The sequence below is a fragment of the Phoxinus phoxinus genome (assembly GCF_949152265.1).
Source record: "Phoxinus phoxinus genome assembly, chromosome: 2".
NCBI lineage: Eukaryota > Metazoa > Chordata > Actinopteri > Cypriniformes > Leuciscidae > Phoxinus > Phoxinus phoxinus.
In genome coordinates, this window is record NC_136877.1 from 36,736,142 (window position 1) to 36,762,718 (window position 26,577).

Here is a 26,577-nt window from a genome sequence, read left to right on the forward strand (position 1 = left end):
TTATTTCTCATGTGTTACGCAGCACGTTTGAGCTTCCACAAGAACCAATTAGGTTTGTTCTCAAGCGTCAAGCAGGTTTGGTTGATCTTCTGATATGTTCGCTGATCAATGTTAATATGGGTTTGGAGTGACATGAGGGTGACGATTTAATGACAGAATTTTCATTTTTGGGTGAACTAACCTTTTAAGCATTCACTTAAACCCTAACCCTAACGTTAGCCAATTATAGACATATTTATTAAAATCAACTGAATCATTAGGCATTGTTGGACCAATAAGAGCTACATTTTAAAAACTGAATTCTCAGTTCCTCAAAATTAGTTAACAATACTTTGACGTGCTGATTTATGTTGTTTGTTACCACGGTCACCGCTTACACATCCGTGCTTAAACATGTATGAAATGTACCTGTACGTTATTTAGGGTATTCTATTTGTTATAAGATCTTTTGTCGTCAAGTAAGTTTCAGCAGTATTGTGTAGTCGACTAGTCTCGCGCATCCCTAGACTCTTTCCCACTTTTCGTCCTCCCTAATCATTTCTTTGACTTATTCCTTTGTTTTATTTCCATTATGTTGCATGTTCCCTGGCCCTCCTCCCTGCTCCCTCACTTTCTTTCTTTCTCTCTCTCTTTCTCTCTCTGTTTGGTTTGTCACTCTTTTTTATTGAAGCTTCCCCACTTTTTGGTCGCCCAGTGACACGCCGTTGTACAACTTGGAGCCGATAGAGCCTCTTCCCTTTGACGTTTCCCGTTTCCGTGGACTCACTGCGGCTCTGCTTCTGGACCTCACCACCCTTGCCAGCCTGCAGGACGACAGCTCCAAATCTGTCTCTAGCCGGCGGCACGAACGGAGACACCGGCACGAACCCCAGGAAGAACGAGAGAACGAGACGCGCACCAAACCAAAAGAAGGGACGGGAGACCTGCGTGTGTCTCACAGCTTAGACGAGGTTCGAGCTCGCGCACCGCCCAACTCTCGCTCTGAGAGCGAGTTGGCTGCCTACACACAGGACTCCACACAGCAGACTCCAGCGGAGGGACGCCGCAGACTGCAGGAGATGGTGGCGACACGGGGAAGCTCACAGGAGGCGGCTGCACAGATGGAGGTGCATGCGGTACAGCTCTCGTATCTGTATCTGGGAGCGATGAAGACCCTGAGTGTACTTCTTAGCTGTAGTAAATACGCCGAACTGCTGCTGATCCCCAAAGTGACGCCTGATAGCGGCCATAATGCGGATTGTGCAAGCCCTGGGGTCAGCGTGTGTCAGGAGGAGGCAGAGCTGCGATCAGCTCTGCAGTTTCTGATGCGACACATGGTGAAGCGGGCAGTTATGAGGTCACCCATCAAAAGGGCGCTTGGGCTGGCAGACCTGGAGCGGGCGCAGACTATGATCTACAAACTAGTGGTCAATAGCCTGCTTGAAGAACAGGAAGGCCAGAGTTCCAAACCAGGTACATCAGAAAACGTAAAACAAATCTGATATACATAAACCGAATGTATAACTACTTTTCAAAAGCTTTAGAATAACACTACTTCAGAATAATAACTTTTCGAATATCCCTACTTTTCAAAAGTTTGAAATCTTATGTTCACCAAGCTGCGTTTGTGTGATAATATTGTGAAATATTATTACAATTTAACTATTTAAGAAAGAAATCTGTTTTAATTTCATTTTAATGTAACTTAATGGCAAGGCTGAATTTTCAGCATCATTACTCTAGTCTTCAGTGTTATATGATTGTGTGATCATTCTAATATGCTAATAATTTAAAGGAAGTTAAGGCCCGGGCATACCTAATTTTCTGCTTTCCGCTGCCTTTTAAATTATACTCCTTAAGAGTATAATAGACTTAATATAGACTCAAGTCCTCAAGTCACTCGCAACCCCTTTATTTTGCACTCATCTTTAGATCACAATTACATTTTCTTTCCCTGGACACACACTTCTCTTCATAAAGTATGTGAATGTGTGTGTGTTTTTAGTGGACACAGAGTGTGAGGAGTTAGAGGGAGAGCAACAGTTTCAGACTCCGGTCACCACCTCCCCCTCAGCTTCCAGCAGCACCTCCTTCATGAGCTCCTCACTGGAGGACACCACCACAGCAACCACACCCGTTACCACAGCAACCACACCTGTTACAGATGCCGAGACTGCACCAGCTTCTGAATCACCTGGAGTGATGCCGCTCAGCCTGCTCAGGTACACACCCAACGGATGGCTTTTTGAGTGTGTGAACATTGAACCTTTCAACCTGTATGTATATAAATCTGTATGTATATATCCGAGCAGGCAGATGTTCTCCAGCTACCCGACAACCACCCTCTTGCCGGCACGTAGAGCTCAGACCCCTCCCGTCTCATCACTGCCCACCTCGCCATCGGACGAGCACGGCCGGAGACAGAGCCTCACATCACCGGAGTCCCAGCCTGCCAGGACCAACACTAGGACAGGTACAAATACACACACTCGCAATACGTTTCTCTTAATTAATAAAATGGGGGTCAAATGTCTGAAAACACATCTAAAATATGGCATTCAAAATGTAATTTCAATTATATATACTATACAATTTTGATTTTTTTTTTTGTAGGGGGAAAAAAAAAAAATGTTTTTTGAAGGAAGTCTCCTATACTTACCAAGGCTGCATTAATTTAATCAATAATATTTCACATAATTACAGCTATGTAATACTATTTTGTTCAAGACAATATATCATCAATCCTTCTTCCAAAACATGTTTTTTGTCTTACCCTGATTCACTACGGTAAGCCTATTATAAGTGTTTATATTTTAGACCTGTCAGGATGGTTTTCGCAGGAAATTGCGCGCATCCGTCACTATGCTTGAGCGTGTATTTTCATATCTATAAACAGAAAAGTTACTCTGCCTAATTGTAATTTGACGTGTGTATGGTGTGGGACTGGCATAGGTTCGTTTTCAAAACGAACAGGAGGCAAACATATTTTGCTGCTTTATATTTTTGTGGAAGTTGCGATACACAACCATTCAAAAGTTTCGGGTAAGATAAAAAAAGGGAGAGATAAATGCAGCCTTAGTGTGCAATTTGCATAAGTGACTTCTTTCAAAAAAACATTTAAAAAATGTAATATTAGGAAACTTTTCAAATTATGCTGAAACTATAATTTGAAGAAAAAAATAATTATTCTGAAAATGTATTTTTATTCACTCCAAGCATTATCAGACCCCAGCAGTCGTCTCTCCACGTCTCCACCTCCTCCTGCCATTGCAGTTCCACTGCTGGAAATGGGATTCTCACTCAGGCAGATCATGAAAGCTTTGGAAGCAACAGGTAGACAAATACTTATATGAGAAGAAAAAATAAATTCTGAATCAGACATGACATTTCTATGAGAGTATTTATATCATATCAGACATTCAGAGTATGTTCTGTATTGGTCTGTAGGTGCACGTGCTGAGGCAGATGCTCAAAACATCACTGTGCTTGCAATGTGGATGATCGACCATCCGGGCATGGCAGACTCTGAGGAGGCTTCAGACCCCTGTTCCGGGGCAGCAGGGGGTAAGAGCACAGAGAGGGGTTACCTGCGCTCACCGGGAGACATCCCCAATGCTGACGCTGCAGAGATGGAGGAGGGATTCAGTGACAGGTGCAATACCTACAGAATGAATGACATGACATTTACTTATTGGGTGTTTTTAATTCCTAAGTAATTAAAGACCCCCATTTTTTTTTTTATTCAGTAATAAAACAATTATTGTTAGGTACTGTGTACTTAGAATGATAAATGGCCAAAATAATGTTTTTCAATGCAACACTGTGATATCTCTGTTCCTACAGTCCTGAAGGTCTTGATCAAGATTCGGCTTCTGCCTCTGCAGGCCCCACTCCCAGAGGACGCTCTGCGGCCAGCAGGAAACACCGCTTTGACCTTGCTGCACGCACTTTACTAGCTCGTGCAGGTACACTCTAGGGATCTGCAAATATGCATGTTTTCAACTATTTGTCTAATCAGTCTCAATGAAGCCCTGTGTAATGTGGCTGGTTTAACTGACCCTGAAAGGACTAGTGTATATATACTGCTGTTCAAAAGTCTGGTGTCGGTAAGATTTTTTAAATGTTTTTGAAAGAAGGGACACAAACAAAAGCTGCAATATACAATATATTTTAAAATGTAATTTATTTCTGTGATGGTACAGCTGATTTTCAGCAGCCATTACTCCAATCATTACTCACATGATCCTTCAGACGGTGCTCACGAAACATTTCTTATTATTAACAGTTGAAAACTGAAAACAGTTGTGCTGCTTAATATTTTTGTTGAATCTGTATATATTTTTAAGATAATTTGATGAATAGAAAGTAAAAAAAAAAACAGAATTTATTTTTAATTGGAATATTTTGTAGCAATGTAAGTGTCTTTACTTTAACTTTTGATCAATTTAATGCATCCTTGCTTAACAAAATAATTGTTCATTTCTTGAATGTATGCATAACCTTTATGACCGTACTGAGGACAAGCGGTTTGGAAAATGGATGCATTTGTATATGTGGTTGTATGTATAATATAATTCTACAACATTAAGTTGTAACTTGTAACAGTTGTCTCAACACTAATATTGTGTTTTGTTGTGTAGCTGGACTGTACCGCTCAGTTCAAGCACATCGAACTCAAGCCCGTCGAGAAGGCTCTGGACTGCAGCAGGAGTCTGGGCCTCTCGGGGCACTGTACGACTTCAATCTAGATGAAGAGCTGGAGCTGGAATTGGATCAGGAAGCCATGGAGGCCATGTTCACCCAGGAGCTGGCATCCGACTCCGACATTCTGGGAATGTGGATCCCGGAGGTACTGGACTGGCCAACATGGGTGTGTGTGACAGCAGCCTGGGGCTGCCGCTGCTTTACTACTCACCTTTAACCCCTGCACGGCTGTACACAGACACACCCCTACACATTTGTTCAGAGATGCACATAATGCACTTGCATAGAGTTTGCTTACTCACGCCCTCATATTGGACGCAGACAAACTTCTGCTGAAGCACAGCAGCTTTCGCACACTTACTAACACTGGTGCATGCTTTACTGGCACAGTACAAAAGCAGCAGATGTATAATGGGATGCTTTAGCCCTGATCCATGTTCTACTGGCAACTTAGTTTCAAATGTTTGTTGCACAACTTACTCTTCCATCTGACCACAGTTTTTTTTTTTTTTTTTTTTTTGCTTGTGTGTTAGCATGTGTGCGAGTCGGAGGACCGCGATGAGGTGGTCGTGTGTGAGTTGTGTGGGGTCAGCGTTTCCAGCTTCAATCAGCACATGAAGAAGAGCCATCCGGGCTGCGGTCGCAGTGCCAATCGCCAGGGTTACCGCAGCAATGGATCCTATGTTGACGGCTGGTTCGGAGGGGAGTGTGGAAGCGGGAATCCCTATTACCTGCTCTGTGGCAGCTGCAGAGAGAAATACCTCAACATGAAGAGCAAGATCAAAGGACCACTGCCTGAGAGGTGAGCAGTGTGTTCGCGTGCATGCGTTATCATATATCTCATAATTCACGAGAATCTGACGTATTTCACTGATCTCGGTTTTTCAGGTATAAAGGTCAAGCCCCAGACCTGTTGGGAAAACAAGACTGTGTGTATGAAGGTATTAAAAGTGTCTACATGCAAAACCATACCCAGAAAAACCAAAAAGAAATTTGCTAGAATTATTAACAACCACTACTACTGATATAGGGTAAATGTTGTAAGTACATGTGGTTTTTTCCTGCAGAGGACTGGGACATGTTGGATGTAGACGACGCAGAGCGTCTGACGGGCGAGGAGGAGTTCGATTTGCTCTCTGCTCCGCTGGGTCTTAGTGAGCGCAGAACTGTTCCTGAGGCTGTCCATTTTCCCGACACCGACCCTCTCGGAGCCTCTGTTGCCATGGTAACTGCCACCAACAGCATGGAGGAGACTCTCTTGCAGATAGGTACAATAATAACACCAATGCAATTAAGTGACTTAAATAAATATCATTGATTAATGGTGTAAAAATGCCACAAACATTCGCAAATATTGTCTATGATGTTTGTATTTATGTGTATCTATGGATTTGACTAAGTAAAACATTCTCTGTCTATAGGTTGCCAGAGTTCAGTGGATAAGAGTTCATCAGGTCGGTTGTCTTTGGGGGAGCAAGCATCAGGTCTCCAGACGTCTGCTGATCGCCTGGTGGCTCTGAAAAGAGTCACTGCAGCTGCACAAGTCCTGTTGGCCAGAACAATGGTCATGAGAGCACTGTCCCTGTTGTCAGTTAGGTAAGTGTTGATGTGGCTGCTTTAATTTGCATTTATAATATTTAGTGATTTATTATCAGATACATATGTTAATTCGCTCTTACAAGCAGGTATTGTTTGTTTCCACATTGAATGCATTTCTTGTGAGTAAAAAGCACCTGTACACATAAGAGGCGCCAAGATCACAATAAAAACTTTACGTGTACCAATAACTATACAGTATATAAGCCGTGTTTCCACCGAAATTAACCGGAACAATTTGTCCCAGGAACAATTTTTTTTCCCCAGACCTGTTGCTGTCTGTGTTTCCATCGAGGTCTAAAGTACCGTGAAGATTAGGCAAATTAGTCCGGTGACGTAGGACTGCGTGCTACTTCACAGTGCCCGCTGGATTTCATCCTCTGAATTTAAGCTTAATAAAGCCTGAACCTCGTCGTCGTTCCATTGCTCATATTTTTTTAACTCCATTGTTCATTCGAATAGCAAACAACTCTTACTGCACGTGCACGCAACGCAACAGATTAAAAAAAAATAGTGGATTAAATAAAATGCTGCGTGGAGTCAACTAATCAAAATGCGGCATGAACTCAACCAATCAGCATGTTCGCATGTTCAGCGCCCAAGTCCCACCCCCGAAAGTTCCTGAACTTTGAAAAAGTACTTCCTCGCAAGCAGGGACTTTCCGAGGGAGACATTATCACCCGGAACTTCATTTAGACCCTGGTTCCTGCAGGTGGAAACACACTGAGTACCTAGTTCCTGGGGAAAGTTCCTGCGGTGGAAACGTGGATATTGTTAAGATGTTGATATAGAAACTGTTGTGGTCGAGTAAGCTTCCTTCATAATGCTTCCCCTGTTCCACTCTCTAAACTGTCCGGGCTCTGCACTGCTCTTGCAGTTGACTGCTGCCTTATTTGTTCCGACAATATCACATTATTATTAACTAACATTTAGAAAATCAATCTTTGAAATTTGAGAATCACGGCTCATATGTTAATACATTTTATATTTAATATATATATATATACACACAAGTCTAAACTCATATTTCTGCTCCTCAGCGGATCTAGTTGCAGTTTAGCAGCAGGATTGGAGTCTCTGGGCTTGACAGACATTAGGACTCTGGTGCGTCTGATGTGTTTGGCTGCAGCAGGTAGAGCTGGACTGTCCACAGGCCTTGCATTAGGCCCCGGATCCTCTGAGCGCCCGCGAGGGGCTAGTAAGCCTACCAAACCCATTTCTTGTTTAGCATACCTCAGTACCGCCGTCGGCTGTCTGGCATCAAACAGCCCCAGCGCTGCCAAACTCCTGGTCCAGCTGTGCACACAGGTAGCCAGATCTTCTCATGAATATCTATAAACAAAAGATTTACAGATTTATCTCTTTGTCTCATCCTGCCTCTCTTTTCCTCTAGAATCTGATATCTGCTGCCACCGGGATGAATCTTACCACAGTAGATGATCCAATCCAGAGAAAGTTCCTGCCCAGTTTCCTGAGGGGAGTGGCAGAAGAGAACAAGCTTGTGACATCACCCAATTTTGTGGTGACCCAGGCACTAGTTGCCCTGCTTGCCGATAAAGGTGCCAGGCTTCGACACGGCTATGACAAGGCTGAACTGGAAAAGAGAGGTTAGTTAACGTCTTGCTAGCCGCTTGAGACTGCCACCACATTATTTACTTATTTAAGTTTTTTTCCCCGTCATTTTTTTGTTTTTGTTTTGTTAGGTTAAATCTTGTAAATCTGATGCTTTATTTGTTTGTTCTTGCAGCAGAGGGGTTGTTAGATGAAGCTTTGTTGTGTTGCAGCTCGAAAACCACAGCCTTTGCTGCCAATCACCACCATTTTAATTTCTCACTTTTTTTTCTCATTGTGTGTGTGTGTGTGTGTGTGTGTGTGTGTGTGTGTGTGTGTGTGGTGTATCCGTCTGTGTGCACGTGTGTTTGTTTCTCTCACTCGCGGCCTGGCTTTGTTCTGCTCGGTCGTCACAGGGCTAATGTCGCCTCTCTATGCCCACCTCTCCTGTGCCCCCCTTGCTGTAGGCCCATTGGAGCTGGCAAATGCGCTGGCGGCGTGCTGCCTCTCGTCTCGACTCTCGTCGCAGCACCGCCAATGGGCCGCGCAGCAGCTGGTGCGCACACTGGCGGCTCACGACCGAGACAATCAGAGCCGCCCGCAGACCTTCGCTGACGTGGCAGGAGACCTGCGGAAGTGGTCCACTTTCAGACTCGAGGCCCACCAGAGCAGGGTATGATTCCCACAGCGCTGTGTTTGCTGCGTTTAACCGCACTGGGTGGTTTTTGATGCCGAGTCATTTGGTCTCTTGTAGGTGATCACATGTGGGTGGTGTAGTAAAAAAGGGTTTCTGGCTACAAGTGGGAATGATGGGACGGTCCGCGTTTGGACCGTGACCAAAAACCAGTACACCCTGCAGCAGACATGCGTCTTTAACAAAGCGTGAGTTTCTCTCTTTCTCCTAATTAGGCCTGTTCTTCACCCACTGAAACAACTGTCTGAAAGGTGATGTTTATGGCCTTCTGTGTCTGTCTTCAGAGATGATTCTTCGGAGGAGTGTATGAATAATCTGGGGTCACCGGGTGATCCAAGCTTAGCTCCAGTGGCCTGGAGTGTGAGTGGGAAGTACTTGGCTGCTGCCATGGAGAAAATAGTGAACATTTGGCAAGTCAATGGTAAGTTGCTCACCATCACCACCATATAAATACTGTTTATAAGTTTGGGGCCCATTAGATTTTTACTTTTTTGTTTTATGCTCAGCAAGGCTGATTTGGTGCTCAAGAAACATTTCTTATTATCATGTCTAAAACAGTTGCTCTGTTTAATATTTTTTCGGAAACAGTGATACAATTTTATATTAATTGATAAATAGAAGGTTCAAAAGAACTTCCATAATTTAAATTAGAAATCTTGTGTAACATTATAAATGTCACTTTTTATCAATTTAATGTGTCCTTGCTGAATAAGACATTTAAAAAAAAAATGGTACCATACCGGTTATCAGACAACAGTTTTTGCTTTTATTTATTTATCAGTATTGGTTGATATTGGATCATGGATTCATTGTGCTACTCATTTGCTATATTTTTACATTTAGATTACAAAAATATTATTTTTTTTATATATATATAACACTGTTAAATGTAATGTTTAGCAAAATATCAATTTTCCATACTGTATATTATAATGTTGTGATGCCAAAATTTACTTGTAGTAGTTTTCAGTGTTTTGTTTTTCATTTATATAGACAAAATGGAACAAATTGTATATATTTTAATATAGAAAATATTTATTGGCTTATCAGAATTGGCCAGAATTTTAATATCAGTGCATCACGATGTGTTTGCGCACAAGGTGGGAAGGCCTCATTGGACCTGCAGCCTCATTGGGTGTCATCGTTAGCTTGGCCGGAGGAGGAGGCGGGGTCTCTGTGGGGCGGGGAGCCTCGAGAGCTGCTATTGGTGGGTCGCATGGATGGGACATTGGGACTTCTCGAGGTTCTTGATGATTCTGATATGCAGAGAACTGAACTCCAACACTGCTTCAGGAAAGACGGTACTGACATTTAAAAAATCCATACTAATGCATGCGATTATCCCCAGTTTGTTCTAGCTTTTTGAAACTGTAAACAAGATTTCTATAGGGCATTTTTTTCATGTGTGTATTCATGCTTGGTGCTGATCTCTACAGTGGTTGTAACCCAAATCGCATGGTACAGTGAGGACCGGCCCTTTGCAGTTGGATATGCTGATGGAAGGCTTCTGATTGGCTCTAAGGAGCCTTTAGAGAATGGATCTGTGGTGGTTATTGATGCCCATAAGGTTAGAGTCATCATTACTCATCATAAACTGATACACATATAGCATTCACATACAGTACTTTCACACATTCTTTTGTGTAAAAATCCTTGACTGAAGAAGCAATTTAACATGCCTTCATCAATTCACTGACAGTCAAATCTTTGTTCTCTCTTTGTGTGTTGTGACCGTAGGAAAGCATCAGTTCATTGCGCTGGGCTCCAGGTGGGCAAGTGTTAATAAGCTGTGCTAAAGAGGAGATTGTGCGTCTGTGGATGGGGTCGGGGACAGGTTTGGGCCAAAGCTGGACGTGTCTGCAAAGTATCGCCCACCCTGCTGTTGTCAATGCTGTTGCCTGGTGCAATCTGTCTGGTCTAGGACCTAAACCTCTCAACATGTTTGCCACGTATGTCCAGACAAACAGTGTGCACGCTAATACATCAGAGTGCTAAATCCAATAGAGTGGTGCAGGGATGACATATTTTTGTAGGGTAACCCGGAAGTTAGCATCAGCCTGGTTCCCTCATTAAAAACCCAGCAGGATTTTTCCACTGGCTTTTGGATTATTGATGGAAAAAAAGATTGTCATTTTTACAAAAGTATTTTTAATCAAATAAACGTATTATTGATTAAAAATACCATAAAAACATTAATTTTGTGAAATATTATTATAATAAAAAATGTCTGTTTTCTGTTTAAATATATTTTAAAATGTAATTTATTTGTGTGATGGCAGAGCTAAGTTTTCACTTTACTTTAGATTAATTTAATGTGTGCATGTTGAAAAAAAAAAATCTTACTGACCCCCAAATTTTGAATGATAGTTTGCATAAAAATTATTATTTAAAGTGCCATTGCTTGGTATATAAGCAGTAGATATTTCAGTAAATAGCTAATTTTAATTGTATTATTATCGTTACTGTTATTGGTTTATATTTTGGTAAGTTTGCAATGTACATTATTTTTCCAATTACAGAAATCAAATTGAAATGTTTCTAAGGGCTTTTTCACAAGTCACAAGCATGTAATTATATATTCCTGTAGTATTTTTAATCACTTTTTTTTCATTGATAAAAATGTGTGCATTGTGAAATATGTCTTAAATTAAGAATATGGTTATTAAAACTTGTACTCTTTGTCTCACAGATGTTGTCAAAACGGCCTGGTATCTGTGTGGACTGTACCGCAGGACCCTTCATCATACTCTCAGTCCAGCATTGCCTGCCCTGATGCATGGTGGGAATCAGAATCCAAATCCAAACTGATGGTAATGTGTCCATACATCTAAGCAATTTAAAAACCTCTGAATTATACTTTGCTATCTGTTCTTCCCTATCCGTTAGTATTTACGTTTGTGTGTTTTTAATGTGACTTCCCCGCTCTCTCTCTCTCCAGCTAGACCCTCAGCGGAGTGAAGGAGCAGTGTGTGTGTTCAAGCTCCGGGGTCACATGAGTCCTGTGCGGACAGTAGCATTCAGTCCAGATGGGCTGGCTTTGGTGTCCGGAGGGGTTGGTGGACTTTTAAACATCTGGTCATTACGGGTCAGTGTCTGTCATGGACGCGTACACTTTATAAACGCATACAACCTAAACTTACAATACTAACAAACAAACTTGAATTGATCAATATAGCGTTTTCATGATGGTACATTTGTGTGTATGTTTATACGTGTAGGATGGATCAGTGCTACAAACAGTAGTTGCAGGATCTGGAGCGATTCACAACACAGTTTGGATCCCTGACGTGGGTGTAGCTGTCTGCTCCAATCGCTCAAAGGTAAAAGAATCCTGAAAGTTTAAATTGTAATCGATTTTCGTTTATTTTTAAATCAAATATCTAGAAAAGATGTTGCTTATTTGGAGTCTGTGTTTGTTCTGCAGGATGTGCTGGTCGTTAATAGCTCAGCAGAGTTTATGGCAACCAATCACGTATTAGCAACCTGCCGCACGGCGCTGAAGAAGCAGGGTGTTGTGGGACTGAATATGGCTCCATGCATGAGAGCCTTCCTGGAGAGACTTCCCATCATGCTTCAGGAGCAGTACGCATATGAGAAGGTACACAAAACTGATATAATTTTAGCAAATACTATTCATGGAAAAATGCTAAATGTAGAGATGTGGTTGGGGTCATTTCTGTTTCTTATACCCGTTTTTTTTTTGGTGTGTTTCAGCCTCACGTGGTGTGTGGGGAGCAGCTCGTCCACAGTCCTTACATGCAGTGTCTGGCGTCTCTGGCGGTGGGTCTGCAGCTGGACGCTCTACTGTGTCATCCTCCTGTCCCACCTCATCTGGCCCACTGCCCACCTGAGCCTGGCTCCTCCCCCACCCCCTTCCCCGGCTCTTGGGCCAGCAGTGAGTGGGCGTGGCTTCACTGCTTCTCCACCACAGTCAAAACGGCCGAGGCCCTTGTGCGTGGACACACCTTTCCTGAGTCTTTCATCGTCCCGGACCTGGAGCCCGTGGCCAAGGACAAACTGGCATTGCTTATGGTGAGGGCGATTAAACATACACTTGTCCTGTGAGACTGCCATATTTAATAATTTGATGGTGAAAAATAAACTGTTGTTGATGATGGGTCACAGTCTTTTCATCACACACAGGACAACAGCAAGTGGCTGTCTGGGATAGATGAGCAGATCATGTCTTGGGCCACTTCCAGACCAGAGGTGAAAGCACATAAAAGGGATAGAAATATATATTTATATATATGTCAATCGATTTACATATATCACCAAGGCTTAATTTGTTTGATCAATAATACAGTAAAAACAATAATAATGTGAAATATTGCAATTTAAAATACAATTTATTTTTTAAAATATAATTTCTGCTTGTGATGGCAAAGCGGATTACTTAATTTTTTAGTGTCACATGGTCAATCTATTATGCTGATTTATTGCTAAATTTTGATCAACATGTATAATATATAATGTTATAATTATTAAAATTGCAAAAAAAAAATCTAAACCTTTGAATACCTCATGTGAATTTTAAGGACTGGCACCTCGGAGGGAAGTGTGACGTGTTTTTATGGGGTGCTGGCAGGCATGGCCAGCTTGCGGAGGCTGGGCGAAACATTATGGTGCCAACTCTTGCTCCCTCTTTTTCTCAGGCCCAACTGGTATGATTGTACACACACATACATTTATTTTTCATTTTCATATTTCAAAAGTTTGATATTTACAATATGCTTTCGTACAAATCAAATAAATACAAATTCATGTAATTTCTCATTTTTGTATTGTCAGGTTGTGTGTGGGCAGAACTGCACATTTGTGATCCAAGCTAACGGGACAGTGTCTGCTTGTGGAGAGGGCAGTTACGGCCGCCTCGGACAAGGAAATTCAGACGATCTGCACGTCCTCACTGTTATATCTGCCCTGCAAGGCATGCTGCAATCATACACAAACTCTGAAGGACTTTCGTTATAGATGTTTACAATACCCTGGAAGCTTTAACAGTGATGTGATGCATTTTTGTGCAGGGTTTGTGGTGACCCAGCTGGTAACGTCCTGTGGGTCTGATGGCCATTCGATGGCTCTAACTGAGAGTGGTGAGGTGTTCAGCTGGGGAGATGGAGATTACGGAAAACTGGGCCATGGCAACAGCGACAGACAGCGCAGACCACGGCAGATAGAAGCGCTGCAGGGAGAGGAGGTGGTCCAGGTCGGAAACACACCTCTCACATTCACTCTCACTCTTTAATACACCCAGATGCCTCTCCAGCGGGCAGTTCTCCTCCTCTTCTTCTTCCTCTAAGGTGTGTATGATGAATAATAGTGTTTGTTCCTGTGCCAGATGTCGTGTGGATTTAAGCACTCCGCAGTGGTGACTGCAGATGGAAAGCTATTTTCCTTTGGTAATGGAGACTATGGCAGACTGGGACTTGGAAACACTTCTAACAAAAAGTTACCAGAAAGAGTCAGCGCGCTGGAGGGCCACCAGGTCGGCCAGGTAAAACTGAGTAAAAGCTACAAACACGCTTCATACATCCTTTATAGTGCTGTTCAAAAGTCTGAGTTCACTTTTTGAAAATTGAAAATACTTGAATTATTATGATATATTTTTTACATTTTAAAAAATTGTTTACAATTATATAGCGCTTTTTCTGAGACCTCAAAGCGCTTTACATAGAAGGGGGGGAATCTCCTCAGCCATGTATAAATATACATTCTATAAATATAATGTATTCATTTATAATATATTAGTAATAATATAATTTATTAATGAAATTTAATTCATTTCATTGTCATTTCATGAAGTCGTTTCATTTATCCTCTTTTGCTTTAAATCAATTAAATTCTGAAACTTTGTTTCAAAGAATGTGAACTTTTGAATGGCACTTCACATATACACAATTTTATCTGATGTTCATTTAAACATCGGTGTGTGTGTGTGTAGGTTGCATGTGGACTGAATCACACTTTGGCAGTATCGGCTGATGGAATGACCGTCTGGGCGTTTGGAGATGGAGACTATGGCAAACTGGGATTGGGAAACTCTACAGCCAAATCTTCCCCACAGGTACCACTACTGACATGTTTATGTGACAACACCCTCACAAGAATACACAGTTAAGCAATTACTCTTGATAAACTCTTGGTCTTTACTAAATTAAGTGTGTGTGTTTGTTATCTTACAGAAAGTGGATGTTTTGTGTGGAATTGGAATAAAGAAGGTGGCCTGTGGCACACAGTTCTCTGTTGCTTTAACCAAAGATGGAAACGTGTACACATTTGGGCAGGGTAAGCCATGTGCAGATATGGATGCATACTTGTCTCAGGGAGGAACTGTACACTACTATAAACTGTCAAAGCATCCAATCCATTGGGTTTCTTAATGTTTTTGCTTTAATGTAACAGATCGTTTGATTGGTCTGCCGGAGGGTCGAGCACGAAATCATAACCGGCCTCAGCAGGTCCCAGCTTTAACAGACGTGTTTATAGAGGATGTGGCTGTTGGGGCCGAGCACACACTTTCACTCTCTTCAACTGGAGAGGTTTACGCCTGGGGGAGCAACTCAGAGGGACAGGTGAGTGTTTACTAGGGGACTTAACAAACTCGTAATCTTTCCCATTTTCCATTGTTTTTATGTAATAACTGAACAACAACATGGTTTGCCAAAAAAAAAAAAAAAACTATTCAATTTTTTTTAAGCTGGGCTTGGGCCACACCAATCATGTCAGAGAGCCGACCCTCCTCAGTGCTTTACAAGGCAAAAACATCCAGCAGATATCTGCAGGCCGCTGCCACAGTGCAGCATGGACTGCACCGCCTGTACCACCACGTGCTCCAGGTACAGACACATCAACAATGGCTTGCTTAGGCTTATTTTTTATAAATAAGCTGATATCACTTTAAGAACGAATGCACAGATCTAATATACTGATACTTTATACTTGTTCATTTCTAAACTGTTTACGTTCACTTAAGACATATATAGTGATGTCTAGCCTATGAAATTTGACATCTTCAACATTTTGCCAGGCTTTCATACAAAGAAATATATATATACATATATTACTGATTATGTTGTAGTCTGTGTATTTTTCCTTTTGGGCTTTTTCTTTTTTTGCTTGGTAAAATAAAAACTATAGCTTTAGTTTGCATTTTTTGCTAAATAGTTTTGTCAGATAAATACCTTAACCAAGTTTAGTGTGTTTTTGTTTTGTTTTTTTCTCTCGAACTTGTAGGGTTGTTAAAAACAGATATCCCCTCCTGACATCATTTTTGGCCACTATATTTTATTATTGATATTTTTATAATTGGAAGATTATTATTATTCATTAGTATAGCATACAGTTGTGGTCAGAATTAATGGCACCCCTGGTAAATATGATAAAAAAATGGCTGTAAAAAATAAATCTGCATTGTTTATCCCTTGATCTTTCATTCAAAAAATTAGCAAAAATGTAACCTTTCATTGAAGTGATTTCCCTCACACTTTCAATTCTTTTACATTATGAAATAAATGTTTTTCTCCAAAACACATTGGCCACAAATATTGGCACCTTTTTATTAAATACTTTTTGCAACCTCCTCTTGCCAAGATAACAGCACTGAGTTTTTTGCAATCTTGTAAACCATTTTTGATCATATTTACCAGGGGTGCCATTAATTCTGACCACAACTGTATATATAGATAACATCTGTTACGGCTGAAATAACAGAACAACAATAATAAAATGTAAACGCATTGTAAAGCTGTCCGGTTAAACCATCGAGACTTTAACATAAATGAAAACCTTTACGTTTTTTTATGCCTTTTTTGTATGTCCACATTCTAGATTTTTTTAACTCCTTTTCTGTGACATGTTGTTAGTTTGACATGAATTTGACAGACCTGTTATCTGTATATTACAGCAATTTAAATAATTAAACCCAATAATTACAATTCATTCAGTTTTATTATTAAATAAAACAAGCATAGGTGTGCTCATCAGTTGTTGAGATGAATGGTTTGTGTGTTCAGGTTCATCAGTGCCTCTGCAGCTGGGCTTGCCCGTGTGTGTGCCTCCTCAATACAGTGCCCTAAGAGAGGTCAGTATGGAGGCTCTGAGAGCCCGACTGCGCCTTCTCTACCACTTCTCTGACCTCATGTACTCCTCATGGAGACTGCTAAACCTCAGCCCCAACAACCAGGTATACACACACACTCAAACACTCACAAACTAATCATATTTGCATCGATTTCTGTTGGACAAAACCCCATGAGCACTGTCTGTGATGTTGCCATCATGACTCATTTCGTTTTCAGAGCTGCACATCACGCTATAATGCAGGTACGTGGGGTATAGTCCAGGGTCAGCTGAGGCCCTTGCTGGCCCCTAGAGTTTACACACTGCCCATGGTGCGCTCCATTGGTAAAACCATGGTGCAGGGGAAGAACTACGGCCCACAGATCACAGTCAAGAGAATCTCTACACGGTCAGTCATGTTTTGTACAGAATTGTAGCCAGAACACTGTACATTTAATTCCTAATATTTGCCTACTTTTCATTAGAGGCATAATATAAGAACATCTTAATTTTAACATATGATTTTTTTGTCTTGTTTACTCAGAGGGAGGAAGTGTAAACCCATCTTTGTGCAGATCGCAAGGCAGGTTGTGAAATTGAACGCATCTGATCTGAGGCTGCCGTCACGAGCCTGGAAAGTCAAGCTGGTGGGGGAGGGGGCAGACGATGCTGGAGGGGTGTTTGACGACACCATCACGGAGATGTGCCAGGTAGGGTGGTCCCGATTGTGAGCTATATAAACTAGGGCTGTCGAAAAGAATGCGTTAATTTCTTCAATAACTATTTTATATTTAATGCAATAAATGCAGCATCCTTTTTTCCCTTGCTGAAGTATCCTCACATCCTTTGGCTAGTGTTACAGTATTTGTTCACACTCTTGATTTGTGGAGCTGTTGAGCAGAACCCAGATAGAGCGGCTGACCGAGGAGGGTCCACAATGTAAAAAAAAAAAAAATTTAGACAGAGGGAGCTGATATTGACAGACAGAAACATCATAAAATGACTATATACACTATATAAAACACAATATATTAAAGGCACATCTAAATGTGAAATTACAATGGGTTTATTTGAAGATTGCTTTAAGTTCACTTGTATTAAAAGTAATTTTAATGTAAAAGTAATGTTAATTATATTTTAATGTTGAATGGATATAATTACTCATCACCTCTACAAAAAAAAAGAAAGGAAAAAATCCATTTAATAGAGATATCAGTAGCAATATTGGTATCAGTATCTGCGTTTCCATTACAGTTTTGTGCAAAACTTTTAAAGCATTTCCAAAAGCATATCCTACTATCCTTTCCAATGAAAGTCCCTTATACTTGGCAGCAGCTGTATGAGGTGTTTCTCCCTCCTGTCTGCTTCAAGGTCTTGATAAATTGTGGCATTTCTTTGTTGTTTAGAATACAGTTTTCCCGTAATACTTTTGTCTTTTATGATTTTAATAAAGAACTCTTGTCTCATCTTCTGCCCAAACATAACGTGTCATCTTTAAAGAATGATCGACTGTTAAGTATGCCATGTGACCTGTAAATGTGAAAAAACTGTTTCCATTGCAGTTTTGCGAAATATTCCTTTTTCAAATATATATATATATATATATATAATATATATAAATATCTGGGTACTGTGATAGACCGTAAACTCAAATTTGACATAAACACAGAGATGATCTGCAAAAAGGGACAACAACGATTGTACTTCCTAAGGTAGCTTAACTCTTTTAATGTCGATAAGGTCTTTATTTTATAAATCTTTTATTGAATCTGTCCTTACTTTTGCTTTTATTGCTTGGTATGGGGGCATCAGCCTGAGGGAGAAAAATAACCTCAGCCATATTGTGAAGGTGGCTGGTAAGTTAATAGGCTGTCCACAGGTTTCCTTGACAAATATTTATGAGAGGCAGGTTATGAGGAAAGCAGATGCCATATTGGACTGTGTAAATCATTGTTCTTCATTGTTCTTTTGAGGTCCTCCCCTCAGGCCGGAGATTCAGAGTCCCTTGTTTTAAGTCCAATAGGACAAGGAACTCTTTTATACCAAGTGCAATTTGGTTGTTAAATTTGCACAATTCTTTGACCTAGATGAGTAGTGGTGTAACAGTGTTTTTAATTAGTTGTTTGTGTTGTTTATTCGTATGTGTATGTGGTGTTTACCTGTTGTGCTACCTGTATGTTTACCTGGCTGCAAGACAAGTTTCCCTTAGGGGAATAAACTGAAACTGAATTGTCTGAAAAACCACCTCATGCGAGCATCATAACTTTTTTGCGATATATGGGATTTTTTGTGAAACTGATGTATTTTTAATTCACACTTTCAATTTTCGCAATTTGAAGGGTAATGGAAACGCTTGATACTGGTGATACTGGCCTTTATTCATATTTGTTTAATATGGCATCTTTTTACTAAATACTATTTCAAATATATTTGCTTTTTCTACATTTTTTGAAGTTCAATGTGAAAACATGTACTACAATATAAAAAATATATTACAAATGTGCGATAATTTAAAAAAAAATCTATCAACAGCACTCTATTCAAAATGACAAGCATCATGAAAAATGAAAGGGTGTTGAATTGTGGCATGTCATTCTGTATAGGAGCTGGAGACAGGAGTGGTGGACCTTCTTATCCCTTCTCCGAACGCTTCAGCAGAGGTGGGCTACAACCGAGACCGGTGAGTGGCGACAGACCAATGTCTGAATAATGTATTCCGCTAAACTAATAAACTGATCAGGTCGTCTTGAACTTTGTGTGTCCTCAGGTTCTTGTTAAATCCCTCAGCCTGTCTGGAAGAGCACCTGCTGCAGTTCAAGTTTCTGGGTATTCTGATGGGAGTGGCCATCCGCACTAAGAAGCCTCTAGACCTGCATCTCGCTCCAATGGTGTGGAAGCAGCTGTGCTGTATTCCTCTCACCCTTGAGGATCTGGAGGAAGTGGATCTGCTCTACGTACAGACACTCAACAGCATCTTGCACCTGGAGGACAGCGGCATCACAGAGCAGAACTTCCATGAGGTGGAGTGGACGCTCACAAAATACTCGTTTTTACAGTCTTTGTTTCTCATAGGGGACATGTGCTCAGTGTAACTCAACCTGGGGGACAGGCCCCACAAGATGGCTTAAAATGACTACTAAATATTGATTTATATGTCATTTAGTTTATTTTATTTTAAAGCATATGTAAGCTGAAATCATATTTCTTATTTTAACTTGTTCTCTCAACAAATACATTTTTTATTTAAGAACCAGAATTCCCACTGCCTTGGGAACCCTGGATAAAAGTTTGATCTTGGAAAAGTCCTGAAAAAATAATGAACTCTTAAAAAGACATGGAAATATTTACAACGAATATAAATATTTCTTGTATTTTAGGATGTAATATATTTTATCAGGTAGAACGAAATTATAAGCAAACATATTTTTAAAACCCTTTAAACACAACTGAATGTTCTAACTTCTTATTTAAGGGTTTTAACTTTTTAGTACTGCTGAATTTGTTTGACTTTTCTCGTTATTTATTACAAATTATGGAATTTAATCATTTTAATGATAATAATTTTAATCAAATATTATTTGTATTATTATTATACATATGGTTTGTAACAGTTATATTAGTATAGTTTCTATAAATTAAAACACATTTCCCCCTTTTTTTAATAGATGATTCCACTGGATTCATTTGTTGGCCAAAGTGCTGATGGGAAAATGGTTCCCATCATCCCAGGAGGAAACAGCATACCACTGACCTTTTTTAACAGGAAGGAGTATGTAGAGCGTGCCATTGAGTATCGCCTACATGAAATCAATCGCCAGGTGTGTTAAAGTCAAAACGGGTGTATCCTTTCCTCAAATATGTGGGAGTGTATCCACACCTAGAAAATGTCTTGTCAGCTGATCCTGTTATTCATCTGTTGTTTTGCGCGGTAGGTGGGGGCGGTGCGAGAGGGCATGTCCTGGATCGTGCCTGTCCCCTTGCTCTCCTTACTAACAGCGCGGCAGCTGGAGCAGATGGTGTGCGGGCTGCCGGAGATCAGCGTGGAGGTTCTGAAGAAGGTGGTCCGGTACCGGGAGGTGGATGAGCAGCAGCAGCTGGTCCAGTGGTTCTGGCAGACACTGGAGGAGTTCTCCAACGAGGAGAGAGTGCTCTTCATGCGCTTCGTCTCGGGACGCTCCCGTCTGCCAGCTAACACTGCTGATATATCCCAGAGGTTCCAGATCATGAAGGTGGACCGGGTAAGAATGTGGCCGTGTTTTATGGATGAACAGGCATTTGTGTTTATGTACTAATGTGCATCTCTGCTCTCTTTCAGCCGTACGACAGTCTTCCCACTTCTCAGACGTGCTTCTTCCAGCTCCGTCTCCCTCCTTACTCTAGCCAACCCGTCATGGCGGAGCGGCTGCGTTATGCTATTAATAACTGCCGTTCTATCGACATGGACAACTACATGCTGTCCCGCAATGTGGACAATGCAGAGGGGTCTGACACAGATTACTGACCTTATGTGCACACATAAACACAGTGTACACTGTTAGGACTCAGTTTAGTATTCGGTGCAGGCTTTTATGATTTTTATGATTACATCTTAAACACATAATCAAGTGGTTTTATTTCACCCTTTGTTTCTTAGCAATTAAGCAAAGCTTGGGTGGGCCGCACAATCTGTTTACACACATGTACACGCGCACGTGTGTTGATTGTATATTCTTTCTCTTTACTTTAAAGCACAGTCTTTCGCCACTATTCATTTTTTGGCTCTGCCTTTTTTTCAGGATATTCTGCATGAAAGTGCTTTTATTTAAAAAAAAAAAAAAATGTATAGAATGACAAAAAAGAAAAATATTGTACATTGTGTATAATGCTTCATTAGGAAATTGTTTTACATGAGTATCTGTATTTATTTGAATTTTTTTGAATCGCCTACACCAGATTTCTTATGTCAGATGCAATAAATGTTTGAATCTGAAACTGCATTTTTTTATGTATTATTGGTCACAAATTGAAAAAATTTAAGGAAAAAAAAAATTAAGGTCAGTTTTTCTTTATTTGATACTTTTATTCAACAGGGATGTATTAAACATGACAAATCTTTTGTTACAGGTTTATATATATATATATAATGCTGTTCTTCTGAGTTCTATTCATCACAGAATCTATTCATCACAAAAATATTTCATAATTTCCACCAAAATATTCAGCACAACCATTTCCAACATATACCAACTGTTTCATGAGCACCAAATCCGCATGCATAGAATGATTTCTGAAGGATCACGTGAGTAATGGTTGATTCAGCTTTGACATCACAAGGAATAAATTCCATTTTAAAATATTTTAAAATAGAAAACTGTTATTTGAGATTGTAATATTTCACAATATTACTGCTTTTACCCATTCAAATAAATGCACCCTTAGTAAAAACACTCTAGCTCATGTACCGGTATTTTGTTTTAATAGTAGATTTCAGAAATTGACATTTAGCGCTCAAATGAAACCTTTTTAGAACTCCATCTTTTCAGGAATGATTTCCCAGCTTCTTTACAAATACATCGAGCATGGTAAAAAAAATTATTATTCAGAACAAAATGCACATGAAAGAAAGAATACAATTACAATGGATTCAAGCTCAACCTAGTTTATTATGCATTAAAATGTCATACGTCTTACAAAGGAAACAGAGCATATATGAGTCCAATAAAAGTGACATCTAAACAGATACCACTCACTCAACTGCACTGACCCCACTTAGTGTAGTGGTTTTATTGAAGCGTGGCCATGGCATTGCTCATTCAAGCCCAAGCTATTTAAATGCATTTAAGTACCACTGGGATGGCGATACACGGGGAAATTAAACTGCTGCCCAAGGGAGGGTTGAGGAGGATATTTTTAAAGACAAGATTAAAAAATTAAAAGGACAGCACAACGCCACACTTCAGAGATTTTGAGATCTGTTCTGAGACTCATGACATGATATTAGCAGATAATTTGAGCCTAATTGGTCAGTTAAACATAAAATACAAAGGAGAAACCCTGACAAGTAAACTATCTAAATGCCAAACCTATACAAGATCTCATTTAAAATCTGCTACAGAGAAAAGAATCACATATGAAAGCAGCTCTAGACATAATTCTTTAGTATAAAACACACACACAATCTCTGTCTTTTACATGGTTTCAGTGTCTCTCTCACACACAGAACATGAGGTACAGAACAGAAAACAAGAGGAGGTAATTACAGAAAGTGCAAGATCTGCAGACATAAAATTCCTGTTACTCGGCAACCATTCTTCCGCAGACTAACTAGACCATAAGCCTCCCAGAGTCCCGGGCTGCTGGCCGTGTCGTCGGCCAACGGGCTCAGTGAGCCGGTCTTTGGAGAAAGTCCTGTTTGTAGTTGATGGGTTATCTAGGCCTGTGATTGGCCAGCAGGAAGTCTTTATCTTTACAGGTGAGGCACAGTTTGAGGTTCCTCAAAGATCCTCCAGCACACAAGTACGCCCAGGCCGCCATGACAGACAGTATGATGTAGGTCGGGATCAGACTGCCTTGATAGTGTGGGTTCACAAATGTCTGAGGGGGTGAAAAAAAAAAGTCATGTCTGTTGCTATACTCTGAGTAATGCATTACTAGTGCAGGGTTTCCCAAATGGGGTTTCGTAAGTTGATGAAAAGCTAATAATTGAATCAAATGTAAAAAAAAAAAAAAAGAGTAAATGTGGCTGCACTTAAAATCAAAGACTGTGATTTAGATAAGTATATAGTCCGTTAATAACATGCATTTCGGGCATGCAATGTGTGGTTCTTTATTTAGACATTTACACAATTTAAAAAAACATTATTATTAATATGATATATTAGCAGTGTGATAAATGAATAGGTCTCTATTTATGATTTTTTTTTACAGGACAGTCTTAATTACAACCGTAATATATCTTCATTTTTATAATAAGAATGAAAACAAAATAATATTAATAATAAACAACCCTATATATATGTGCAGCCCTATACATAAACTATTTTAAAAACAAAACAAATCAAAACAAGGTTATTATTGTTAACTAAAATTAAAACTATTAAAAACATCTCTGTTCATTGAAATAAAATAATAATAATTAAATATTAGTTGAAAATAAACGTAGAAATGTTGCCTTGGCAAAAAACTAAAATAAGTTTGAATCACTAAAACTATTAACTGGAAATAAAATGAACTAAAAAACTAAAATTAGCTAAAACTAAACATAAATTGAACCTACATAGCAATATTTATTAAAAAAAATAACAATAATAAAATGAAAACAAAATGTAACTAAAATGATCATGAAAATTACAATAAAAGCTAATTCATTATTAAACTATAATAAAACTAAAATAACACACACACAACACTAACTAAAAAAGTTTTATGTTTACTTGCATGTCATGTGACCATTAACCAACGTCAGAAAACCGTGAATGTGACGTTGAATTATTGAAGTATTAACTTAAAATCTCAGGGGATACTTCAAGTAAATATTTTACATCTTAGGGGTCCAGCTGACAAAGTTAACTGTATGATCGGTGTTGACTTACCAGGCATGATACTACAAGATGACTGATGACCACAGCTCCAAGAGCCCACCATCTCTGTCGCTCACACGCCTCGAAGAAAACAACCCCCCAGAACATATGCAGCAAGATAATGGCCAGTGTCATAAAGGCTGAGGAGGAAAAGCACACCATGAACGTCTGATATGATTCTCTGGGTTTAATCACAAACTGCCATCTCATTACCTGAGGATATGAAGTAATGCTGAGGGTCACCATGAATACCGACAGTTCCTGGACCCAAGGAGTCCGAGAGTATGTTGACCACAGAGAACGCACCACTCATGAAGCCAAAGCCCAGACCTGACACTGCAAACCAGTGACACACACAGTTAAACAAACATCGGCTGTTTATTGCACTACTAGGAGAAGCATGTGATGGATGTTTACCATAGGCTAGCTGCCGCATGGAGATGGGCATTGTGTCCTCCTGACTGAGCGTCAACAGGCCTTCATTTGCTTTCCTGAGATACAATAACAGATGTTAACAACCACCCCCCTACACAACATCAACACTGAATGCCAATGTGAATCACTGACGGAAACTTTTAGTTATTTAAAGACTCCATGAAATCTGACAAGGACTTTGTTTTAAATAAATGTCATTAATAAATCAAAATAAACAGTGTTCTTTTGAATTGTATTAATACGATTATCCTAAAAACATGCACCATGGTTTCAACAAAAATATTGATAAGAAGAAATGTTTCTTGAGCATCAAATCAGCATATTCAAATGATTTCTGAAAGATCATGTGACATTGAAGACTGGAGTAATGATGCTGAATATTCAGCTTTGGCTTCACATGAAAAAAAATCATTTTTAAGTTCTTTTAAATTATAATAATATTTCATAATATCACTCTTTTCACTGTATTTTTTTTATCAAACAAATGCAGCCTTGGTGAGCATAAGAGATTTATTTTTTTAAAGGAGGTTGGTAGGTTTTTTGGGGGGGGTTTTGATTTTCCAAGAAAAGCAATTATGTCTAGAGAGCATGTGATTGGACAAAAATCTGTCTAGTGCAACATGAGTCATCAATATTTTTACTTCCATTCCCACAGAAGAGAAAGACATTTCAAATGTGTTTATTTAAAGGTGCATTTTGTTTACATTGAAGTCTAAACTAGCATATAAATGACATCAAAACTTAAGTGTTATATTAATGCAGTCAATGCTCAAGAACACGATATGACGTTATATTTAGACTTATTGATTATGTATCTCCTTTCAAACCACTTGGATGGTTCATTCTTACTTCAGCAATCTGTAGTAACCATATCTGAAAGCCTCCTGAAGCAGTACAGAGAGCACGACTCCAAAAATGAGCAGCCCTCTCTGCTGAGTGGCACTGTTCTTGTTGCTGATCTGAACTGTGATGAACCACACAAGAGAGGACAGCAGCAAAGACACCAGCCAGAAGAACGCCCTAAAACAAACACAATCATCTTACAAACAGTGTAGGTCTTCCTCCGCTTCCCCATTCCATTGCTCTTAAAGGAGCAGCACAGCCACAAATGAGTCCTAACATATTTTCTCACCCTGTTGTCCCCCATGCTACAGTTCAAAAGTTTGGGATCGGTACGATGTTTCTGAAAGAAGTCTCTCACAACACAAGGATGCATTTATTCTATCACAAAAACAACAAACTCTGAAATATTTGGATAAATTTAATGCTGAATAAATGTATTAATTTCTATTAAAAAAAAATAAACCCCAAACTTTTGAACAGTAGGCTATGAGTGTTTTTGTGAACTATTCCTTTAAATAGGCTCTATTAAGATTTCAAAACTTCTTTATGCATTCAAAGTTGCGCGAGTGTGTCATGTTTTAATTGTATTCCAAATAAGTTAATCATGAGATCCTAGTGATTTCAGTAAAGCAGCAGATGTGAAGGGCAGTTCTCAGCCCAGATGAAGTGCTGTAAGTTATATCACGGGACTTTCAGCCACACTAAGCCGCACATCTGCCCTGATACTCACCCTGCTATGAGGAAGATCACACGCAGCGGGTCCCGGGCGATTGTAAACAGAAACAAACTGATGGCCGGGCCGAAAGCGATGAATGTACAGCCGAAAAACACCGCCACTGTCATGATGGAGCTCGGCTAACCTGCTAATACAATCAATAACTACCACTTCACCCTCAGAAGCTATCAACACACGTCATCCATGAGAGAGTCATACGGCTGTCAATCGGTTCGTATACGCAACATAGATCAACAATTATCGAAGCATTTATTGTACCCGTTTTCTTCGAAATAGGTTAAGAGGGTTCAGCGCTGCGCTTGAAACAGAGTTCAGCACAACGGCTAAGGTTACTTCCGGTTCCTAGTCATGTGACCTCATGTGTTTCGGAATCATATCAGTTTTCTTACCGCACCCACTGAATTCCTTTTCTTACCCCC

The 26,577-nt window shown here is 39.9% G+C and overlaps 2 protein-coding genes across 9 annotated transcripts in view; one reads left to right on the top strand and one right to left on the bottom strand.

The window, feature by feature from the left end:
* The window catches only part of herc1 (HECT and RLD domain containing E3 ubiquitin protein ligase family member 1), a 48,046-nt gene extending 26,443 nt beyond the window's left edge, over window positions 1-21,603 (top strand). For 2 of the 8 annotated variants that reach the window (XM_079604383.1, XM_079604384.1), the window contains exons 38-78: window positions 671-1,452; window positions 1,985-2,201; window positions 2,292-2,452; window positions 3,196-3,312; window positions 3,427-3,631; window positions 3,823-3,944; window positions 4,620-4,849; window positions 5,217-5,485; window positions 5,572-5,624; window positions 5,751-5,951; window positions 6,105-6,279; window positions 7,320-7,587; window positions 7,673-7,886; window positions 8,247-8,503; window positions 8,585-8,712; window positions 8,809-8,945; window positions 9,625-9,825; window positions 9,961-10,091; window positions 10,262-10,473; window positions 11,214-11,334; window positions 11,463-11,609; window positions 11,743-11,844; window positions 11,949-12,122; window positions 12,239-12,556; window positions 12,668-12,733; window positions 13,063-13,188; window positions 13,316-13,454; window positions 13,552-13,733; window positions 13,866-14,021; window positions 14,469-14,591; window positions 14,710-14,812; window positions 14,930-15,099; window positions 15,225-15,363; window positions 16,540-16,709; window positions 16,825-16,994; window positions 17,130-17,295; window positions 19,189-19,265; window positions 19,353-19,605; window positions 20,251-20,403; window positions 20,518-20,823; window positions 20,901-21,603. In XM_079604383.1, coding sequence (XP_079460509.1) covers window positions 671-1,452; window positions 1,985-2,201; window positions 2,292-2,452; window positions 3,196-3,312; window positions 3,427-3,631; window positions 3,823-3,944; window positions 4,620-4,849; window positions 5,217-5,485; window positions 5,572-5,624; window positions 5,751-5,951; window positions 6,105-6,279; window positions 7,320-7,587; window positions 7,673-7,886; window positions 8,247-8,503; window positions 8,585-8,712; window positions 8,809-8,945; window positions 9,625-9,825; window positions 9,961-10,091; window positions 10,262-10,473; window positions 11,214-11,334; window positions 11,463-11,609; window positions 11,743-11,844; window positions 11,949-12,122; window positions 12,239-12,556; window positions 12,668-12,733; window positions 13,063-13,188; window positions 13,316-13,454; window positions 13,552-13,733; window positions 13,866-14,021; window positions 14,469-14,591; window positions 14,710-14,812; window positions 14,930-15,099; window positions 15,225-15,363; window positions 16,540-16,709; window positions 16,825-16,994; window positions 17,130-17,295; window positions 19,189-19,265; window positions 19,353-19,605; window positions 20,251-20,403; window positions 20,518-20,823; window positions 20,901-21,086 — 7,627 coding nt within the window. In that variant the 3' untranslated portion in view covers window positions 21,087-21,603. Of the gene's footprint in view, window positions 1-670; window positions 1,453-1,984; window positions 2,202-2,291; window positions 2,453-3,195; window positions 3,313-3,426; window positions 3,632-3,822; window positions 3,945-4,619; window positions 4,850-5,216; window positions 5,486-5,571; window positions 5,625-5,750; window positions 5,952-6,104; window positions 6,280-7,319; window positions 7,588-7,672; window positions 7,887-8,246; window positions 8,504-8,584; window positions 8,713-8,808; window positions 8,946-9,624; window positions 9,826-9,960; window positions 10,092-10,261; window positions 10,474-11,213; window positions 11,335-11,462; window positions 11,610-11,742; window positions 11,845-11,948; window positions 12,123-12,238; window positions 12,557-12,649; window positions 12,734-13,062; window positions 13,189-13,315; window positions 13,455-13,551; window positions 13,734-13,865; window positions 14,022-14,468; window positions 14,592-14,709; window positions 14,813-14,929; window positions 15,100-15,224; window positions 15,364-16,539; window positions 16,710-16,824; window positions 16,995-17,129; window positions 17,296-19,188; window positions 19,266-19,352; window positions 19,606-20,250; window positions 20,404-20,517; window positions 20,824-20,900 lie in introns of all 8 variants that reach the window. The other 6 variants (XM_079604387.1, XM_079604388.1, XM_079604382.1 and 3 more) reach the window with 5 other exon arrangements.
* A 604-nt stretch (window positions 21,604-22,207) lies between these two features.
* On the bottom strand, window positions 22,208-26,557 carry aph1b (APH1B gamma secretase subunit). Its single transcript, XM_079604509.1, has 6 exons — window positions 26,153-26,557; window positions 25,429-25,599; window positions 24,562-24,635; window positions 24,358-24,480; window positions 24,157-24,284; window positions 22,208-23,158 (listed from the first exon to the last, which is right to left on the bottom strand). The coding sequence occupies exons 1-6, from the start codon at window positions 26,263-26,265 to the stop codon at window positions 22,991-22,993; spliced, it is 777 nt and encodes a 258-aa protein (XP_079460635.1). The 5' UTR covers window positions 26,266-26,557; the 3' UTR covers window positions 22,208-22,990.
* Between the last annotated feature and the right edge of the window lie 20 nt (window positions 26,558-26,577).

Bases quoted from the DNA above. Each gene is read 5' to 3' on its own strand.
- aph1b (XM_079604509.1), bottom strand. From the start codon at position 26,265: ATGACAGTGGCGGTGTTTTTCGGCTGTACATTCATCGCTTTCGGCCCG. The intron at 25,600-26,152 runs GTGAGTATCAGG...TGTTTGTTTTAG, and splicing joins GTGATCTTCCTCATAGCAGG to GGCGTTCTTCTGGCTGGTGT. The intron at 23,159-24,156 runs GTAAGTCAACAC...TCACCCCCTCAG, and splicing joins ATCTTGTAGTATCATGCCTG to ACATTTGTGAACCCACACTA.